Source organism: Phascolarctos cinereus, unplaced genomic scaffold (assembly GCF_003287225.1).
Source record: "Phascolarctos cinereus isolate Bilbo 61053 unplaced genomic scaffold, phaCin_HiC Scaffold_725;HRSCAF=1366, whole genome shotgun sequence".
NCBI lineage: Eukaryota > Metazoa > Chordata > Mammalia > Diprotodontia > Phascolarctidae > Phascolarctos > Phascolarctos cinereus.
Genome location: NW_027556097.1, coordinates 2,036,807 through 2,057,927, shown reverse-complemented (window position 1 = coordinate 2,057,927; position 21,121 = coordinate 2,036,807). Strand labels below are relative to the sequence as shown.

The 21,121-nt window shown below is 38.8% G+C and overlaps 1 protein-coding gene and 1 pseudogene across 3 annotated transcripts; one reads left to right on the top strand and one right to left on the bottom strand.

Moving 5' to 3' along the window:
• Positions 1–1,999: 1,999 nt before the first annotated feature.
• CPOX (coproporphyrinogen oxidase) lies at positions 2,000–20,580 on the top strand. 3 transcript variants are annotated; one of them, XM_020977955.2, is made up of 7 exons: positions 2,021–2,725; positions 4,183–4,326; positions 5,512–5,622; positions 7,094–7,235; positions 13,801–14,019; positions 17,477–17,581; positions 19,746–20,580. In XM_020977955.2, the coding sequence occupies exons 1-7, from the start codon at positions 2,194–2,196 to the stop codon at positions 19,831–19,833; spliced, it is 1,341 nt and encodes a 446-aa protein (XP_020833614.1). In that variant the 5' UTR covers positions 2,021–2,193; the 3' UTR covers positions 19,834–20,580. The 3 variants fall into 3 exon arrangements, with proteins under 3 accessions (XP_078012955.1, XP_020833615.1, XP_020833614.1); XM_078156829.1 differs by lacking the exons at positions 17,477–17,581; positions 19,746–20,580 and adding an exon at positions 17,309–17,470 and having other exon boundaries at positions 2,000–2,725; XM_020977956.2 differs by lacking the exon at positions 17,477–17,581 and having other exon boundaries at positions 2,003–2,725.
• On the bottom strand, positions 11,322–11,916 carry LOC110202007 (casein kinase II subunit beta-like; annotated as a pseudogene).
• Positions 20,581–21,121: the final 541 nt, after the last annotated feature.

Sequence of the window (21,121 nt, the reverse complement as noted above, 5' to 3'; positions counted from 1 at the left end):
TGTTAGCGCTGCTCTCTTCCTCTTCATTATGGTTCAGCAGAAAGTGCACTGTACTTGGAAGTGCTAAATTTGGAGTTCTAATCTTGAATCTGCCACTTACTACCTGTGTGGCCTTGATCAAGTCACTTAACATCTCTGACCTTCAGTTTCCTGATTTCCCAAATTACTTTGTCTTTGATATCCTGTGCACATCAAACAATCAACAAGTGTGTATTAAGCCTCAACTATGGGAATACAAATATGAAGAATTTTTTAATAATCCCAATTCACAATGAGTTTATATCCTAAAGGAGACAGCATACATATATAAAATATATACAGCATAAATCTTAAGCTCATAAATCCAAATGTATGCAAAGTAGTTAAATACAAGGTAATTTGGGAAGGTGAACACTAACATTTGAGAGGATCCTGAAAGATTCATGCAGAAGATGGTGCACGAGCTGAATCTTAAAGGAAGACAGGAACTGCACCTTTATGAGGTAGAATTAAGGAAAGAGTACATTCCAGACCTGTGGGACTGTTGGTGCAAAGGTACAGACAAAGGAAGAAGTTGGGGGGTTGCCAATCTGTCCTAGATTATGTATGGGACGTGCAGTAAATCCAACAGAGAAGCACTGTTAGAAGCAGTCAGGTGATTCTTGATTTATCAGAGAACATCAATTTCATTAGCAAATAGCTCCAAGGACAGCTATTAATCTTCCGGGTCCCCTAGATTTAGTTAAAGAAAGATGAAGTTTCTCTATTAGTCCCTGCTGCCCCCTCTGGCTCAAAAGAAAAGTAGAGGGGGCTTTGCACTGTTTTGAAATCCCAGTAGCTGACTTAGGGAGGCCGCTTTAACTGGGTTGCCATGAGCTCCGTTATGATTGGACCACCTGCTTCTGAAATAAATGACTGGACTGGTTTGTATAACTCAGAGATTGCCAGTGTGATGAGCTTTGAAGACCACTATCTAAAAGAGAACTTCCATTCACATTAAGGGCTAACACCTTCTGAATGCCTTTTTTTAAGGATGATGATTAGTTGAAAGAGTTTGTAGGGGACAGCTAAGTGGAACAGTGGACAGAGCACCAGCCCTGAAGTCAGGAGGACTTGAGTTCAAATTCGGCCTCAGACACATAACACTCACTAGCTGTGTGACCCTGGGCAAGTCACTTAATCCCAATTGCCTCACCAAAAAAAAAAAAAAAGGAGTTTGTAAATGTTATGTCCAAGTAGAGATGAAATTTACCTAACTGAAGAATGGTTAGGACCAACACTCAAGCACCAGGCAGAGGTGCTGCTTAGTGTGTTATTGATGTTCCTGAATGGACCAATAACCTTGAAGCCTGAAGCCCAGAGCTGTGACTTACCTGAAGCAAAGGAGTTTTCCTCTCATGAGTTTGCCTGAAAGGTTCCTATAAGTGTGTAGCCACTTTTTATTGGGTACATTGCTGTGAGAACGTGGTCCAGGTTTCTATGTGCACTATGTATCTTATGATATGTCTTTTTGTTATAATTGTAGTATAATGTTATTTACCTACCTTTGTTGTATCAAATAAGATGATATATTTACAGTACTTTGCAAATCTTAAAAGGCTATATTAAATACTAATTCATTTTCTTTTACAAGTCACTTTTCTTTTCGGGACTCATCATCATCATTATACATGTCACTTTTCCAGATTCAGTCATTATTATTATTGTTGTTGTTGTTGTTGATTTATTATTACTATCATACAAGTCACTTTTCTCTTCGGGACTCAGTTTTTTAAAATGAGGGTGTTGGACCCAAAGACTGAGTTCTCGTCCAGCCCTAACAAGTAATGACGCCTTTCAATCGGACTTTCCTCCCCCAGCTGCTAGAGGCTGTTTAAACAGCCTCCCTTTGGCGGAGGACTATCTAGAAGACCAGTCTCTGGGCCCTTGCCTCCTAGCAGTCCTGCCTAAACTCCCAGTCTTTATCTCCCCTGCAGCGAGGGAGCCGATTCTTTATCAGTGGGTCCCTGGAGGCCAGAGGTTTCGCGTACCAAGAAACTCTAGGGGCCGGCCGGACTACAAATCCCAGCATCCCCGCTCACCCCGCCCCCTTCATGTGGCCTCTGCACTGGGTCCCGGTATAGTTTCCCTTTACCTCGTTCCTCTGCACCTGGGCGGCTCGTGGGGTTCGGCACTTTGCGCTGGGCTGGAGCAGGAGCGAAGGTGTTGGGGAACATGGCCTCGTCCCTAGGAAGGCTGAGCGGGAGCCGCTTTTGGAGCACGGCGCTGGGGTGCGGCAGCCCACGGCCGCGCGCCTGGCCCCCAGGCCCCGCGACTGGACGCTTCTGCGGGACTCCCCTCGGAGGGCCTGGCTCCGGCGGGGCTCGGGGGCTGGGCTACGGCCCCGGCACTGGAGGAGCCGGGGTCGGGGGCGGAGCGAGGAGAGCCCCTTGGCTAGTGGCGGGGCTGGCAGCGGGGCTGGCCGGGGTGGCCGCAGCCTCTCTCCAGCACCTGGCGCGGGCCGAGATGGTTCCCAGAACCGAGGGCGTCTCGGGCGTTCGGGAGAGGGCAGACGAGCTGGCCCTCCGCTGCAGCTCCTTCATGGCCCAGCCCGTGACTGCCCTGTCCGAGCTGCGGGCCCGGCAGGGGGACATGAAGACCCAAATGGAGCTGCTGATCATGGAGACCCAGGCTCAGGTGTGCCAAGCGCTAGCGCAGCTGGACCGGGGCGCCAACTTCTCCGTGGATCGCTGGGAGAGGAAGGAAGGTGAGCACTTGGGGACAGGGACTAGGGGGTAAGGTGGATGGAAAACGTGGGCTAAGCCTAGCGTGGGAGTCTCTGGACCTTGTCAGAAGTCATTATTATAATAACCTCTGATTCCCTACGAATTCGTCCAAGGTCCACAAATATCAGTGGTTCACAGTGCCTGGCATATAGTAGGCACTTAATACTTATTTATTGACTGACTGACAAAGAGCCAAGGGTGCATTTTGCATGAGTCAGCAAAATATTGGCCCCTTTCTAATATCTAGTCCCTGTTTTTTGGGTGGAGGCAGCAAGTGAGCTCCTCCGTGCAGGGTATCAGAGCTCTTCCAGAGGTGTGACTGTACTTCTCTGCTCCTCCCACCTTTTTTTCCCTCCTTTTCTGAGAACAAGAGATTTTTTTTTAAAACAACCTTGAGAGCGGTTTGCAAATGTCCACCTCAGTTTTTCTGCTGTGAAGATGCCCCTACTGGCATTGCTCCAAATCCTTGCTGTTGTCACATTCTTCTGACCCTCACAGTGAGACCTTATCATCTTAGAGTTTGCACTTTTATCTCTCTGAGGAATGGTCGTTCTGAATGTCTGTGTGTCATTTTAGATCATTCTAGATCAGCTGGCTTTCAGCATTAAATATTTGTATTTATCTGCTTGTTTCTCAGACTGCTTGTTAAATGAAATGCAATTAGGTATTATAATTTGCACCTGTAGGACATTTTTGAGTGAGTAAACAAGGCAGACAAGGCAAAGGAGTTTAGTGAATTTACTGTGGTTTCTAAAATGGTATTGGCGACTTGAACTAAAACTTTTTGACACTGTGTACACAAATATGAGTGACTTTAAAAAAAAAAGTAGGGTTTTGAGGTCCTTAACAGTTCTCATAAATGAAATGCCTTGATAGATTGTCAAAAGGTTGATTTTTAAAAATCTTTTTTGCTATTTTTCTTTTCTGACATGATTCTGATAGTAGCTTGCATTGTTTCAGTAGTAGGCTATTAGCTAATAGCAGGCTGTTAATTCTATATTGTTTCAATCGTAGGCTAATAGTAACCTAGTATTAATAGTATGTGATGACAGTATAAGAATGCAGAAATAATAATAATAGCTTACATTTATATAGCACTTTACATATACTATTACTTCATTTGTGTGTCATAACTGTCTTTTAAAATAGATGCTGCAAATATCTCCTGTTTTACAGATAAACTGAGGTTTAGAAAGCCTAAACTAACCAAACCTACAATTACTAACTGCAAAACTACAAAAACTAACTAAACCTATAAAACAATGCACTTACTGTTTGCATATATGGAAGGTGCCTGTAACTTTTCCATTGTTTTCAATTAACATTATAAATCTAAATAACTTAGGTGGATGAAAAAATATTTTTAATTCTTGTGTTTTAGGTTTAAACTTTTTTCCTGCGTTATATGTGTGTTTTTTGTTTCTTTGTTTTCTTTCAGGAGGAGGTGGTATCAGCTGTGTACTACAAGATGGTCATGTCTTTGAAAAAGCTGGAGTCAGTATTTCTGTAGTTCATGGGACTCTTTCTGAGGAAGCAGCAAAACAAATGAGAAACAGAGGAAAGGTCTTCAAGACCAAAAATGGTAAGTCAAATAATTTTATTTTTGTTTTTGGTAGTCAGTGGGGGTTAAGTGACTTTGCCCAGGGTCACACAGCTACTAAGTGTTATGTGTGTGAGGTCGGATTTGAACTCAGGTCCTCCTGAGTCCAGGGCCAGTGCTCTATCCACTGCGCCACTTAGCTGCCCCTAGTCAAATAATTTTAAACTGTATTCAATTGTACCTGTCAATTTTTCTTACATATTTTATTTATAAAATGAAGCTTTATAGTTGTTGGAAATAACCATTTGGACACATGCATTTGATTAGCATAATAGTGATCTGGTTTTTGTTGTTTAGTCATGTCTGACGCTTCATGACTCCATTTGGGGTTTTCTTAGCAAAGATACTGGAGTGGTTTTGCCATTTCCTTCTCTAGATCATTTTACAGATGAGGAAACTGAGGCAAACAGGATTAAGTGACTTGCCCAGGGTCACATAGCTAGTAAGTGTCTGAGACCAGATTTGAACTCATGAAGATAGGCTTCCTGACTTCAGGCTGGGCCCTCTATTCACTGTGCCACCTAGCTGCCCAGTGATGTGGTACCATCCATTATCTGGGAAAGATGTTGGACTTGGAGGCATGGCTTCATATCCCAGTTTGCTGGTTATGTGACCTCAAACCAGTCTCTTGACTTCTATAAGACCTCCTTTTCCTTATCTCCAAAAGGAAGGTGTTAATACTTATTGCCTTCCCAATAATGATTAGCACATTTACTATCACAGTATCAGCACTGAAATATGTATAAAATGAAATATGTATAAAATTAGGCATGTAGGTGGTTCAGTAGATGGAAAATTGGACTTGGAGTCAGAAAATAATAAGTTCAGGTCAATCCAGTTTCAGAATTTATTAGTTCAGACATTAACTTGCCTGGGCAACTGACTTAATCCATTTCCTCGTCAATGAAATGGGGATAATAAAAGCATTTATTTCCTGAGGTTTTTGTGAGGATCAAATGAGATAATATTTGTAGAGTGCTGTGCAGAGTTAAAAATGTTGTGTATAAATGCTAACTACTAAGGTTAAATAATCATAATAACCAGCAAATTAAATTTTAAAGTGCAAATTCAAAAACCAGTTGGAAATTTAATCAGAAAAAATAGTTAATTTCATTGTTTTAGATAGTGGTTTTGTTTTTATTGAATGCCCTTTATTATTACTTGTAGGTCAGTTGGCCTTTTCTGCTATGGGAGTGAGCTCTGTCATCCACCCCAAGAATCCTCACGCTCCCACCTTTCATTTCAACTATAGATATTTTGAAGTAGAAGAAGCTGATGGTAAGACTCCCTGGGGACTTTGGAAACCTTTGTATTATAAAACATGTACTTTTAAACGTAAAGAGTTCTTATCATTTGGGAACAAGAAGAAATCACCCAAGTGATTTAGATTTTTCATATTTCCTATGAAACTGTTCATTGGCAGATGTGGATAATGTCCTAAGGATGAAAACTGAGAGAGAGAGAGAGAGAGAGAGAGAGAGAGAGAGAGAGAGAGAGACAGACAGACAGACAGACAGACTTTGATGTACTTGAATGAACCATGAAACTAGCTATTTAATCGCTCTGGCCTTCCTAGATTGTTTTTGTTTTTGTTTTTGTTTGTCCTTCCTTCTCAGAGAGGACCAATGACATCATGAGGGATGATGGCTTGATTTTCTTATGAATTGGATTTGAATGAAGCAGAAAGACAAAGAGAGTGAGACTTTCCTAGATGGAAAGGATGCTTTGACAAGTCCACAGAAAAGATAATACATTCTATTTTGAAACAATAAAAGTTATATGAGTATTTGAAGGAAATGTTTTTATACTCTGCTAATGTGAAATCAGGAACTTTTTCTGAGAAAATGGAACATGTGGCCAACTAGTTACCTCTTTGTACTATTTTATTATTTCAGAGATCTATGAGTTCTGCAACATGGGTGCTTCTCTGATCAATGCGTATTTGGGTCCTCATATGCCTCAGCAGACATTTGAGTTTCTGTGGTCCAGAGAATTAATCATCTGATGGCCTGCCTTCTGTGATATCTAGTGTAGTGTCTCCCTTTCCAAGTGCTGTCTGTATGTCATTTATATAACAGGGTAAATTTGTCACACCACAGGTTAATAACATTTGGATTTGTTCAGCCTTTTTCAGGTTGATAACTAGAACAGATTATGGATCGCATTAAGTAGTTACCCTTAGGTCTTATACTATCTACTACTGATGATATTTCAGTCTTTTCTGAAAATTTTTAGTAGAATAATGTGTCTGCACAAATTAAGGGTGTTGGGTTCCTTGATGATTTGTTTATGTTCTGGTTTTGAGGTGTACCATATATTCTTGGGTTAAGAATTATTTGAATTATACTGTTAAATTCCCACCCCCATATTTCCCACATTAACCATTCTCTTGCCTTTCTTTTGCTTTTTTCATTTTACTCTCTCTTTGTCATCATCTTCCTTTTTTTCCCCCTTTTCTGATGCTTACACTTGCAGACTGCCATTGGCATCAGTCAGCTTCAGAGTTGGCCTTCTAACCTTAGAGTTTTCAAGTCTTTTCTAGTTCCATATATCTTTTACAATTATCATGCATTGTAATGTAAGCTCCTTGCAATCAGGGACTACATATTTTACTTTTGTATTTAAATCTCCACCACTTGGTACCTGGAACATAGTAAGTGCTTAATAACATTCTTATTGATTGATTATGTATTTCATGGCTAACTTGGTAGTGTACTTTTTATGATAGATTGTGTTTTTTATTTGGTAGGTAGCAAGCAATGGTGGTTTGGTGGTGGATGTGATCTTACTCCAACTTATTTGAACCAAGAGGATGCTGTACACTTCCATAAAACCTTAAAGGATGCTTGTGACCAGCATGATCCAAGCCTTTACCCTAAGTTTAAAAAATGGTAAGTGGAAACATTGAGAACCTCTTCGGGGTCATAATACATCCTATGCTTTCAGGGGATCTCTTCAGATATAGGTAGACTGACACTTTTTCTTACTTCTGAATGTCAAAACAGTAGGGATTTAAAACCATTTATTTTAGTAAGTAATTCACTGAGGAACTGATTTAATATTGGGCAGAAAAATCTCTTTTCTGTCACAAGTAATTTAGAAAGATAAGATATTAATCTCGTGGGAATAGAGGAAATTTTTTTTTAATTGGTAAGTTTTGTTTAGATATAATAGAGAAACACAAATAGGTTCACAGCCTCCACACAACATTCTCTGAAAACTGTTAATGTATGTAAAACAATGTGAGTGATTGCAATGAATATTATTCATATCATATACTTTTATAGTTTTTTTAAAAACAATAAATTTATGGACTTTAACAAGTTAGTACCAATTTTGCCTATTGTATTTGATCTAAATTGTAGCTTCATTTGCATAGTTACAGTGATTATATCAGGAGGCAGCTAGGTAATGCAGTAGATAGAGTGTTGAACTTGGAATCAGCAAAACCTGAGTTCAAATCCCACCTCATACCCTTACTAGCTTTGTTGATCTTGAGCAAATCACTTAACCTCCATTAGCCTTAGTTTCCTCATTTGTAAAATGGGAATAATAATAGCACTTACCTCTCATGTTTGCTTTGAAAATAAAATGAGATAATATTTATAAAGTGCCTTGCAAACCTTAAAGTGCTACATAAATGCAACCTATTATTGTTATAATAATATACATAGATATAAACTTTTTATTCTCCTTCATTCTACATTCCTTCACGTAAGTCTTTTAATGTTTCTTTGAATTCTTCATATTTTTTGTTCTTTATGGCTGTGTGTGTTTAGACCTGTGATTGGAATTTATTGTGGCATATGGTGTGAGATGCTGGTCCAAATCCATTTTCTTCCAAACTTTTAACTGCTTTTTCTAAAGGTTCTTTTTGACTAAAGAAAGGGGAAAAAAATAGAATTTAACAGTAATAGAGGAGGTGAGATCACAGTGAGACAGAAGGGTTGGAACCTGGAGATGGTTTGAAAGTTAGGAATATTAGCTATAGAGTGGAAAGGGAAGGAAACACTACTAAAACTATGAAGAAGCCTCTGGAATGTAGTTGGATATCAAATGGGGTATTTGCCAGAAGATATTTGGGAACTACAATGAAGTTGAAACAGATTGGTACTCTTTAATGATGAAGACAGAAAGGGGTGGGTTTTTGTTGGTTTTTGCTTTGCTTTTGATACCAAGAATGGTGTGCTGATTGTGTGAGGACGTGAAGTCTCACCTCAGAAAAGAAAGGTTGTGAAATTTTTCATCATGCCTTTAATACTGAAAATAGTGGTTCCACCTAAGTAAGATATACATGTGTATGTTAATCTGTTTCTTATCTTCTACAAACAGGCCATTCTATCTTCTAGGAAGAGAGCTTCTGGGGCCTTTAAAAAAATTCCATTAACTAGAACAGGCAACTGTTAGTGAAGGAACTTTTATCTGTAAGAGGTAATCAAGGAAGATTACCATTTAGAAGGAAAAGTTTGTGATTCATATTAAAATTGTTGGTTTTAACATATTTTTGTCTTTTTGAATCACTTTTTTTGGAGAGAGACTTTGAAATCATATAACTAAGTCTTAAAGTTTCTTTGTAATCTGGCATAAGATATTCTTTCTTGGGGCAGCTATGTGGTGCAGTGGATAGAGCACCAGCCTTGAAGTCAGGAGGACCTGAGTTCAAATCCGGTCTCAGACCAAACACTTGATACTTACTAGCTGTGTGACCCTGGGCAAGTCACTTAATCCCAATTGCCTAATTAAAAAAAAAAAGAGAGAGAAAATATCATGTAATATAGGTGAAAATGATCATGAACAACTATCATTTTGTATTTATTATGAATTCTTGTTTCTGTTAATTTCATTTTCTGAGTTAAACCTTTTTTCCAAATTTTTTTTAACACTTTTATTTAAAGTTTTGAATTCCAAATTCTATCCCTTCCTCCCTGACTTGGAATCACATATAGGTTATACATGTGCAGTTATGTAAAACATTTCCGTATTGGTCATTTTGTACAAGAAGACTTGAATAAAAGAAAAAAAAAAGGAAAAAGTGAAAAATAGCATGCTTCAGTCTGTATTCAGTCAATAGCAGTTCTTTCTCTGGAGACGGATAGTATGCTTCATCATTAGTGCTTTGGGATTTTCTTGGATCGTTGTATTGCTGAGAATAGCTAAGTCATTCACAGTTCTTCATTGAACAATATTGCTGTTACTGTGTACAACGGTCTCTTGGTTCTGTTCACTTCACTCTACATTAGTTCATGTACATCTTTCCAGATTTTTCTGAAATCATCTTGCTTGCCATTTCTTTTTTTTTCTTTTTTTTAATTTTTAGGCAGTTGGGGTTAAGTGACTTGCCCAGGGTCACACAGCTAGTTAAGTGTCATGTTTGGTCTGAGGCCAGATCTGAACTCAGGTCCTCCTGACTTCAGGGCCGGTGCTCTATCCACTGCACCACCTAGATGCTCCCTGCTTGTCATTTCTCATATACCACAGCTTGTTTAGCCATTCTCCAACTGGTGGGCATCCCTTTAATTTCCAATTCTTAGCCATCATAAAAATGCTACTGTAAGTATTTTTGTACAAATAGGTCCTTTTCCCTTTTTTCTGGATGTCTTTGGGATAAAGACCTAGTAGTGGTACTGCTGGATCAAAAAATATGCACAGTTTTATAGCTCTTTGGACATAGTTCCAAATTGCTCTCCAGAATGGTTGGCTAAATTAAACTTTAGAGACTTCTTTTTAAGTTTCTCAGTTTAACCTTCCTGGGAGTTTTTGTGGCTTTTCTACTAAGAGGCCATTATTATATATATAAAAAAAGAATAACAATACATAAAGTACTTCATAAAACTTTAAAAAGAATATAGTTTCTCAAAACTATCGCTTTTTGCAGATGATATATTAGACTTAGAGGATCCAAGAGAATCAACTAAAAAACTTGTTGACATTATTAACAACTTTAGCAAAGTTGTAGGATAAACCCACACAAATCATCAGCATTTCTTCATTGGACCAGCAAAGCCTAGCAGCAAGAGATGGAGAAATTCTACTTAAAATAACTATAAACAATATAAAATACTTGGGAGTCTAGCTGCCAAGACAAACCCAGGAACTATGTGAACACAACTACAAAACACTTTTCACAGAAGTAAAATCAGATCTAAACAACTGGAAAAAAATTAATTGCTCTTGAGTAGGCTGAGCCAATATAATAAAAATGACAGTTCTACCTAAATTATCTATTCAGTGCCATACCAATCAAACTATCAAAAAATAATTTTATAGAGCTAGAAAAAATAATAACAAAATTCATCTGGAAGAACAAAAAGGATATTAAGGGAATCAATGGGAAAAAAATGTGAAGGAAAGCAGTCTAGCCATATCAGATCTCAAACTGTATTTAATAAAGTGATAATTATCAAAACAATCTGGTACTGGCCAAGAAATAGAGTAGTGGATCAGTGGAATAGAAAAGATATGAACAGGCAGTTTTCAGAGAAAGGAATCAAAGCTATCTATAGTCATATGAAAAAATGCACTAAATCACTATTGATCAGAGAAATGCAAATTAAAACAACTCTGAGGTACCCCCTCACACCTATCAGATTGATCAGATTGGCTAACATGACAGAACAGGAAAATGATAAATGTTGGAGGGGATGTGGGAACCAACCATTCTGGAGAGCAATTTGGAACTATGCCCAAAGGACTAAAAATCTGTGCATACCCTTTGATCCAGCTAGGTCTATATCCCAAAGACAAAAAAAAAAAAAAGAGGAGGAAAGGACCTATATGGACAAAAATATAGCAGCTCTTTTTTTTTTTTGGCCTTTTCCTCCACTTTATTTCACACTCCCCCCACACCACCACAATAATGACTTCATCATTTAAACTAAAAGCCATTAAGGATTCTGGAAAGGTGTGTGTGTGTGCTGGGGGAAGGGAGAATGGTATCACAGCCTGAGGTTTTGGGGAGGAGGAGGGGAGCAGACAAGTCAGCAGATGGTTTCGACAGGGCTCTTAGAGTTGCTGGCTGCCTAAAGCTGCAGTTGATAGGCCATGGGGTGGATCTTGAGGCCATACAGCTTGGGCACAACTTGGTTGTTAGCTTGTTTGGGCCTACACTGAGGATGCACCATGAAGAGCATGTGGGGAAGGCCAGTGCCAAAGTAAGCAACATCTGTATGGCGGTGCCTAGACAACTGGCCTCAGCTGATATGTCTGACAGTCCAATGGGCAACATGGGCTGGTTTTCACAATATACACAACGACAACAGCCAAAGTCTCCCTGCTGGTATTTTTCCAACATCTGGGCAATGCCATGGTTTGTGAAGATGTAGCGGGCATGAATCACTCCACATAACATCTCGGCTGCCTGCTCGATCAGCTCACTCTGATCCTCCAACTCCTCATCAGGTTCCAAGCTGAGGATCATGGCTAGTGCCTACTTAGAGTACAGCATACCTGTTCGTTGAGCCCTGTGAGGTTGATGTTGTCTTGGATACAGTCTTCATCCATCTCACCCAAGAATTCATTGCCACAAAGCCTATAGAACCATGAGATCTATGATACCTTCTCTGAGTTATTCATCTTTATGTCGGCTACTGGACTGGGGCTGGGCAGGGAGAGGGAGGAGTTGCTCCCAGGGGCAGCAGCAGCGACAACAGCAAAGCCACACAGGGAAGGCTGCAGCCAAAGTAGAGGGGGAGTGGGGTATGGGGGAGAGTTATAGCAACTCTTTTTGTGGTGGTTAAGAATGGGAAATTAAAGGGATGTGCATCGATTGGGGAATGGCTAAACAAACTATGGTATATGACTGTAATATTATTGTGCTAAAAGAAATGACAAGCAGGATGACTTCAGAAAAACCTGAAAAGACTTATTTGAACTGATACAAAGTGAAGTGAAGAGAACCAGGAGAATGTTGTTCACAGTAACAGCAATATTGTTCAATGAAGAACTGTGAATGACTTAGCTATTCTCAGCAATACAGTGATCCAAGACAATCCCAAAGGACTGATGATAAAGCATACTACCCATCTCCAGAGAAAGAATTAATATTGATTGAATACAGATAGAAGCATGCCATTTTTCACTTACTTTCTTTCATCCTTTTTTCTTTTATTCAAGTGTTCTTGTACAAAATGACTAATATGGAAATGTTTTATGTGATTTCACATGTATAACCTATATCTGATTCCTTACCATCTCAAGAAGGAGAGAGGGGAGGGAGGGAAGGATAGAATTTGGAATTCAAATATATAGACTTATATAGAGGAAGAAGGTTCTGGAGAATATAGATTATTTAACAGATTGTTTATAAGTGGGTGTTAAGAGTTTTTCACCTACTGAAATGCTTATTTATTAGGGTACAGCTAACTGCTGCAATGGATGAAGTTCTGGAACTGGAGTCACAAAGACTTGAGTTCAAATCCAGGTTCAGGTATTAGGTGACACTAGTCAAGTCTTTTGCCTCAGTTTCCTCACTTATACAATGCAGATAACAATGGCACCTACGTCCTAGGATTGTTGTGAGGATAAAATGAGATTTTGTTGTTGTTGTTCAGTCATTTTCAGCCATGACTCTTCATGACCCCATTTGGGATTTTCTTGGCAAAGATACTGGAATGGTTTGCCATTTCCTTCTCCAGTTCATTTTACAGATGAAGAAACTGAGGCAAACAGGATTAAATGATTTGCTCAGGGTTATAAAAGCACATATAGTAAGTACTATGTAAATGTTAGTTATTATTCTTAGTTATCATCATCATCATTATTATATTAAAATCCCACTGTGTCTCTAATCCTTTCTCACAGTTAATAATGGCATGGAAATCAGTAACTTAAGGAACCAGCATTAATGCTGGTGTTACTATTTACATGGGGCAGCTAGGTGTCACAGTAGGTAGAGTGCCAAACCTGGAAGCACAGAAGATAGAGCATTGGACTTGGAATCAGGAAGACTCCTCTTCATGAGTCCAAATCCAGCCTCAGACACTATCTGTGTGACCTTAAACAAGTCTCTTGACCCTGTTTGCCTCAGTTTCCTCATCTGTCAAATGAGCTGGAAAAGGAAATGGCAAACCATTCCAGTGTCTTTGCCAAGAAATCCCCAAATCAGTCGCAAAGAGTTGAACACAACTGAAAACTTAACAACAACATCCTATTTACATTGGTATTAGGAGACTTTTCTCAAAGCATAATTTCCATTATGTCATGGACTGCTGATTTTCATGGTTACTTCCTAGACAAAATAACTAAAGCATTTATCATGCTGGAAAAATGCTCTGTGTATGAGATGGTGGATTGTGTGTTTGCATGTTGGCAAAGGTTCTTATTTTCTCTTCATTCTGAGTAAAGGGGAGAGATTTAGCTGAGGTCATTTTTTTAACACTGAAACTTGCATATTCATCTTAATGCTTTCCTCTTTGGAATGTATTCAATTCCTTCTGACTTCTCTGTTTTTATTTTCAGGTGTGATGACTACTTTATTATAAAGCATCGGGGAGAGAGAAGGGGAATTGGGGGTATATTCTTTGACGATCTTGACTCCCCATCCAAGGAAGATGTATTTCATTTTGTCCAAAGCTGTGCTCGTGCTGTTGTACCTTCTTACATTCCCCTGGTGCAAAAACACTGTAATGATCCATTCACACCTCAGGAGAAACAGTGGCAGCAGCTTCGGAGAGGGAGGTGAGGCTGGAAAAAAAAATAACCCACGTACATAGAGGGAAAGGCAGAAGCAACTAATGATGACATGAATAGTCATTTTTTCTGGTCTTAACTTGTGATAGAAATATGATCCAAAAATAAGAGTACGACCACGAGGCCATTCAGTCAGAGGCCTCTTATTGCCATTTGATAAATAATTGAGGTTTTGCTTGTGAAGTCGTTATGCATATCAGTGTCAACCCACATGAAATTCTCAGTGTGCTCTTGTTCAGTTGTTTTCAGTCAGGTCTGACTCTCATGACCCCATTTGGGGTTTTCTTGGAAAAGATACTAGAGTGGTTTGCCATTTCCTTCTCCAGCTCTTTTTACAGCTGAGGAAACTGAGACAAACAGGGTCAAGAGACTTGTTTAAGGTCACACAGATAGTGTCTGAGGCTGGATTTGGACTCATGAAGAGGAGTCTTTCTGATTCTAACTCCAGTGCTCTATCCATCGCACTACCTAGCTATGTTCTAGACATTCACAAATATATGTGTATGTTTTGACCTGTGTGTTGTCTCATCACTGTATGGAACTTTCAGTGTGGAAACTCCCTTCATCACTACAGATCGACAACTTGTCTGTAACTTACAGTCTTAGAGGTTATAAGACTTACAGTTTAGAGTGCCTGGGACACTGAGTGGTTGGTGGTTAAGTGACTTACCTATAGTCACACAGCTAGTATGTATCAAAGGCAGGACCAGAACTCACATCTTTCTCCTAACTGGTCCTTATAAATATTAATTAAATTGAATTCAATTGGTTTATTTAATCAATTCATTAACAACTTTTCTCAAGCTTTGAACCAAAGGGGTGGGATTCTTTTTTAAAATTCTTGTAGAATTTTTTAAAAAATTAAATCTGGGTTTTGTTTATTTTAAGAGTTCCAAAGCTTGTGGTAATTTTTATGTTGTTTTTCACGACTAAATAATAGTATCAGGAATCATTTTCATTGGTTTTCACTGGAAGTTTGTTTTCCTGCTATGGAACCAACCTCAGCAAACATAGGTTTGATATGTTACGTTGACTAGATTAAGTCTACATTAAATCTTCAGCCAAAGTGTGTATGTGCACCTGTGTGCATGTGTATATATTCCCCACAGTCTATATGTAGATTTTTGCCAAATGCTTATTCCCTGGCCAAAGTCCCCAGGCCCCCAGCTCTACCCCTCCAAGTTTACATCTGGGTGTCGCTTTCATGGCTACCTATGAGAATGTGCTTAGGGAATACAAAATAATTTTGATATTTGCTGAAGCATAAGAAAAAAATGTTATCAAGAAAATGAAACAATGTCAGTGGTATGATATATTGATATTAAAATAAATGTTTTTTTTGTACTAGCCTGTCCTATGGCATACCATTGTTACTAATTCCCTCTATCAGCATAAATTATTAAAAGTTGTCTACTTTTTTAATTCCCCAAATAAAATGTAAATTCATTTCCTTTAAAGCTTTAAAATTAAAATTTAAAATTTAAAAATTTTTAATTTAAAGCTTTAAAATTTAAAACTTCTCAAATAATAGTAACTAGCATTCATGTAACACTTAACTGTGTACTAGGTACTATGTTAAGCACTTTACAAATATTATCTTATTTGATCCTCACAACAATTGTGGGAAGTAGGTGCTGTTGTCATACCCATTTTGCAGTTGAGGAAACTGAGACAGTCAGAGATTTAAGTGTCTTGTACAGCTAGTAAGGGTCTGAGGTTACATTTGAACTGGTCTTCCTGACTCCTCACCCAGCAGTCTTATCTGTTTCCCCGCTTAACTGCGTTAAGTGTATTGAGAGCTTTCTTTTAGCCAGTTTTGTGCAGAATAACAAGATGATGATTTTGGCCTTAAACTGTATAAGGATTCTTGCCATTGGACATGCCATCATTTAAAAGAACATATTTCTTTTCTGTCATTTTCAGTCATAATATAAAAAACTTGTGAATGAAGAATTCCCTTTTTCTTAATGGGCTTACCTTTGTGATGTGATTAGACCAAGTTAAATGTTTTATGGGTTGTTATTGTTGTTTTTTTCTTTTGCCTGCCTAGTGGATTTTGAGCTAGGTGAGGTGGAAAGGAATTAGGTTATTTCTCACTAGTCCTGTGTAAAGTTAAGAATATTATTCAGTGAGACTCCTCCCTCTTCCACCCATTATTAGCTCTGGGTCTTGAGATAATTACTGCTGCCTTACATAGCACCTTAAGAATTTATTGTCAATGGAGAAAGATTATAATTTTCAAGACTTTTTTTTTTTTTACCATTTCTTTCTCTGGTATGGTTCTGACCTCCAATTCAACAAGCGTTTATTAAACATCTGCTACATGCAAGACCCTAAGCTTTAGGCAGCTAGGTGTCATAGTGGATAGAGTGCCTGCCTAAAGTCAGGAGGACCCGACTTCAAATCAAGCCTCAAACACATAGGGTCACTGTGTGACCCTGCTCAAGTCACTTAACCCTGCTTGCCTCAGTTTCCTCATCCATAAAATAAGCAAAATGGCAAACCACTCCAGTATCTTTGCCAAGAAAACCCCAAATGGGGTCATGGAGAGTCAAACACAAATGAAACAACTGAACAATGACAGTGGGCAAATTTTGTTAGGGATGATAGAATTTGAGAGCCAGAAGAGCCTGTAGAGACCATCTAGGTCATACCAGCTGAGAACAACGTCTCATGCTTCCCACAGCTTGGAGGACGTTTGCTGAGAGCTCCTTTTGAAATCGTCCCTTCCTGTCTCCTCCTTCACTTCAGTCTCTGGTGAAGAGCTGGAACTTCCCCATGCCAAGACCAGCCCCTCTAGATGAGACAGCTTGGTGGTACAGTAGAGAGAACATTGGGCCTGGGGTCAGGAAGATTTGAGTTCTGATCCAGACTCAAGTACTTCCTAGTTGTGTGACTCTGAGCAAGTCTCTTAACCTCTGTTTGCCTCAGTTTCCTCAACTGTAAAATGGGGATCATAAGAGCACCTCCCTTTCAGGGTTGTTGTGAGGATCAAATGAGATAATATTCATAAAGCATTTAACATGGTGCCTGGAATTATGATCTGTGAGAAGAGCTTGCCTTGAAGAATCACAATAAGGGATTGGGATCTGGAGGGAGAGAGAAGCATTGTTCTAAGACTGAACAGTCATTCCTATTTTACAGCTGTGAAGTCAGTCTATTCAGTGTATTTATTGGAAAACACAACCTTCTTGTCTTACAACTGCTATGTATTATAACAGCATCTATGTCCTTTTGTTCAGTGGGTAGAATACCCTATTTATCCATTCCTGTCCAGATGCTAAAAACTCACTGGGACTTCCAGCTGGTGATCTCTCCACTGCTGCCAGTTGTTCAAGAAGGACCAAACTGTTCTGTTGTTAACCATTTCCTCATCATGACCTAACCTTAGAGAAGAGTTTCTTCAGCTAACTTCCCCCCCCCCTACATTTCTCTGTTGTGGTAGGTATGTGGAATTTAACCTGTTGTATGATAGAGGCACAAAATTTGGACTCCTCACTCCAGGATCTAGGATTGAAAGCATCCTTATGTCTTTGCCCCTGACTGCCAGGTAAGGAGATAATTTGACATAACTGTTATCCCCCCTTTATCCTTAAGTGAATTAAAATTAAAGCCTCATATTTCCCTATTTGAGTATACTTGGCCCCAAGGATGCTGTAGAATGAGCATATTTGATCCCAAGAATACTTTATAATATTTGAGGATATTTGGCCCCAAGAATATGTAGAAAGATGAGAATCAAGTAAAGGAGTGAAATAATGAAGGAGGAGAGAGGGGCAAGTTTGGTTTTTGTCTGGTTAGAGACAAATTGGCCTGTTTCCATGGCATACAGCTTTTCACCCAGGGTGCCCCCCTTGCCTGGATAGCACTTACCCTCAACTTTCTCTTACAAAATCTCCAACTTCCTTCAAAGGCTACTAAACATGTAAGGAACCAGCATTGTAAACTTCTCCTGCCCCTAGCCTTAGGAAATACTTTGCACAATCCCGTTTACATTTGGAACTTTATTTTGTGTGTATGTGTTACCTCCCCAACATAAGAACGTTAGCTCTTTGAGGGCAAGGCTATTGTTTAGGTTTTTTTCCTAGTAAACCTCAGCATCTAGCATGAGGCCTGACTCCAAACCAACAATTATGAAATGTTTCTTGAATTGAGCAGCCATTTTGTATTGTGAGGAGAGGGACCCAGTTACCTAGATTGTCCTTGACTATTTGAAAGTCAGCAGCTCCAGGTGAAGTAGAAAATATCATTTGACTTTCTTGATTTTTGGCTTTACCAGGTGTTCACTCCCTAGTAGTCTGTTTCTGTGTTTTTTTAGAAGTTGAATGAAAGCCTCAACTACCTAATAATTGTTTTGTTGGCTTATGTAATAATGCCCTGGTGTAGCCAATTCAGTTTTCAATTGCATTTTTATGATACCACTCCTATTAGTAACAAAAATGAGAGGCAGAGTTTTTTCTGTTTTTTGTTTGTTTGTTCTTAAAGACTGGGACTCCTTATCATTATGAGCTACTCACACATCAGATCTCCTAAGCATAGGAGCTTTGACCTTGACCTGTTCACTCATCCTTAGGCAAACCTACCTTACTCCAACCCCCAGAGATCACTGTATTGATGCTAGACTTAGTACAGAACCCAGTCGACTTAGTCTGGATAATGTAGGGGCCTGAAGTCAGGAAGACCTGAATTGAAATCTGACCTCAGACACACTTACTAGCTGCATGACCCCAAACAAGTCACTTAACCTTAGTTTCCTCTTCCATAAAAGGGAGATTATAATAGCACCTACCTCCCAGAATTGCTGTGAGGATCAAATGAGATAATAGTTGTAAAGTGCTTAGCACATGCCTGGCACATAAGCACTGTATAAATGTTAGCCATCATTATTAACATTAATGTTATTGTTAGTTGACTACAAGCTTGATTCCTGAGTTTAGCCTCAGTGGCAGAGATTGCAAGTATGCAACACCACACCTGGCTGGATAAGCAGAGTTCTTAAAATCCAGTTCTATTTGCTCTCTGCTTGATCTATGCCCTAAATATGTTCATTAGCTGTGAAATTTTCCAAGTTTATGAATTTTTATAAAGATTTGGACAGATTTGATAAGTAATATGTAGAGAATTAATGGTTAACAGAAGGCCACTGTTAGTCCACTTGTAGCCTATGTCATTTATATCTTTGTTCTGATATAATCAATAGATGAATGCATTAATAATGCAGAGACCAAGTAATAGACCCAGGGGTACCTGGTGTTATTAAGTAATACTAATTCATCATCAAATATTTATGGAGTACCTCTTATTTGAATAGCATTGTGCTGGGGGCTGGAGATAAAATGAGGCACAAGCCCCACGTTAAGGTTCTGTTCTGAAGCATCATCATCATATGGAGGTGAAGGTTAAGCTTTTGCAGGTCCTACCAAGCTACAAAAGCTTGGAGTACAAAGTGGTCTATCATCAGAGGACCAGTTTAGTTAACTACAGGCAGACTCAACAACAGAAGGTTGCCTATTAGAGGATGGATTACTTTGGCTGCACCCACTCATCAAAGCAGATGCTAAGGCTGGTGGCTGTGCATTGGTGGAACCAGCAAGATCATGACTCATTTGAAGAACTGAATTATGAATCTTGAGGTCATTTTTTTCATTCTGTTGGAACTTTATTTTGCCCTGTTTTAGAGGGGATTTCAAATCTTCTGTTCTTGTCTTACACAGATGGGAATACATGCATGCACCTTCAAAGAATTCCAAAGAAGCTGAGATCCTAGAAGTCCTACACCATCCCAAAGACTGGGTGCACTGATGTGCAAAGAGCAGACTTCCTGTGGTCAAAGGAAAATTGACGTGTGTAAACTATCTCCCTTAGGCTCCCTGCAGCTACCATCACATTGAAGTTTGATGGGCTATGTGCCTTAAATCAGTCAGGAGCTAATGATCTGTAAATTCTTTAATCTGCAGCTGAAGAGTTGGGGGTGTCTGTCCCCCCATATGTCATCACTTTCTCAATGGTGTTCTTTGTCAATGGTGTAATGTCCAGGTGATGGTTTGGTTTTGTTTTTAAAAAGCTAAAGAACTGCTAAAAAAAAAAGCCTGATGATTTTAGTGATATTTTCCTGTGATTTTTCTACTGCAAAATGTAACACTGGTTTCAGAATGGTATGTGATGTTCGCAAGTGGCAAATTCAACAACTCTCAGGGCTGGAATAAATTGTGTCAGGAAGTTTTTTGTTGGAGAAAATTCTTGACAAATTATTTTGATGTATTTTTTTTAAAGTTCTGTATTTTATCTGAAAACAGGTCTTTGTCATTACTGAAGTTTCCAAGATCATATCCTTTTCTTATATTAAATGTAAATAAAGACTTAGAGATGAAAAAACGATATTTTGTTTAGGTAGAAAATGTTCTGATGCATATTTGTTTTTTGATTGCATAACTATAGATATGTGATTTTAATAGTAATTTTTAAAATCTCCCATAAAGTATCTGACTGGACTTGAAAACAGAATAGCTGAACTCTGATAATACAAAAAATAAAAGCTCTACAACTCTTTTCCTTTTTCACATTTTCCTTTGTTTACTCTTTAATAATGTGTTGCACTGCCTACAAATTTGTTTTATTTTGCAAATATATGTATAATGTTATATGTTCTCTATTATATATGTATACACACATATATTTTATCATGCCCTTGTTTTTGCATCTTGTCTTTTCTACCATCGAGCTTTTTTAGGAAACATTTTTAAACAGTAGGATATCCCTCATGGTGATTTAGATACCAGCATGAACAATGCTAAAAATAAGTCTGAAAAGAAAAGAAATTAATTTCCCCCAAATGGTCATGTCATGGCATAGTGGATAGAGAGCCCCCCTCAAAGCCTAGGGCCGAGTCTTAGCTCAGACATGTGTTGGCTTTGTGACCCTGCAAGTAATTGAACTTCTGAGGGGCCCAGGCAACTCTCTAAGAATGTTGGTATAGGGATTTCCCAACACCAGTGAAATCACAGGTCCAGTTCTAGTCCCCATTCCCAGCAATGATGGAAATGTAGAATCATACATACTCCTGTGGGTGGAAAGGGCTCTTGATCATCTA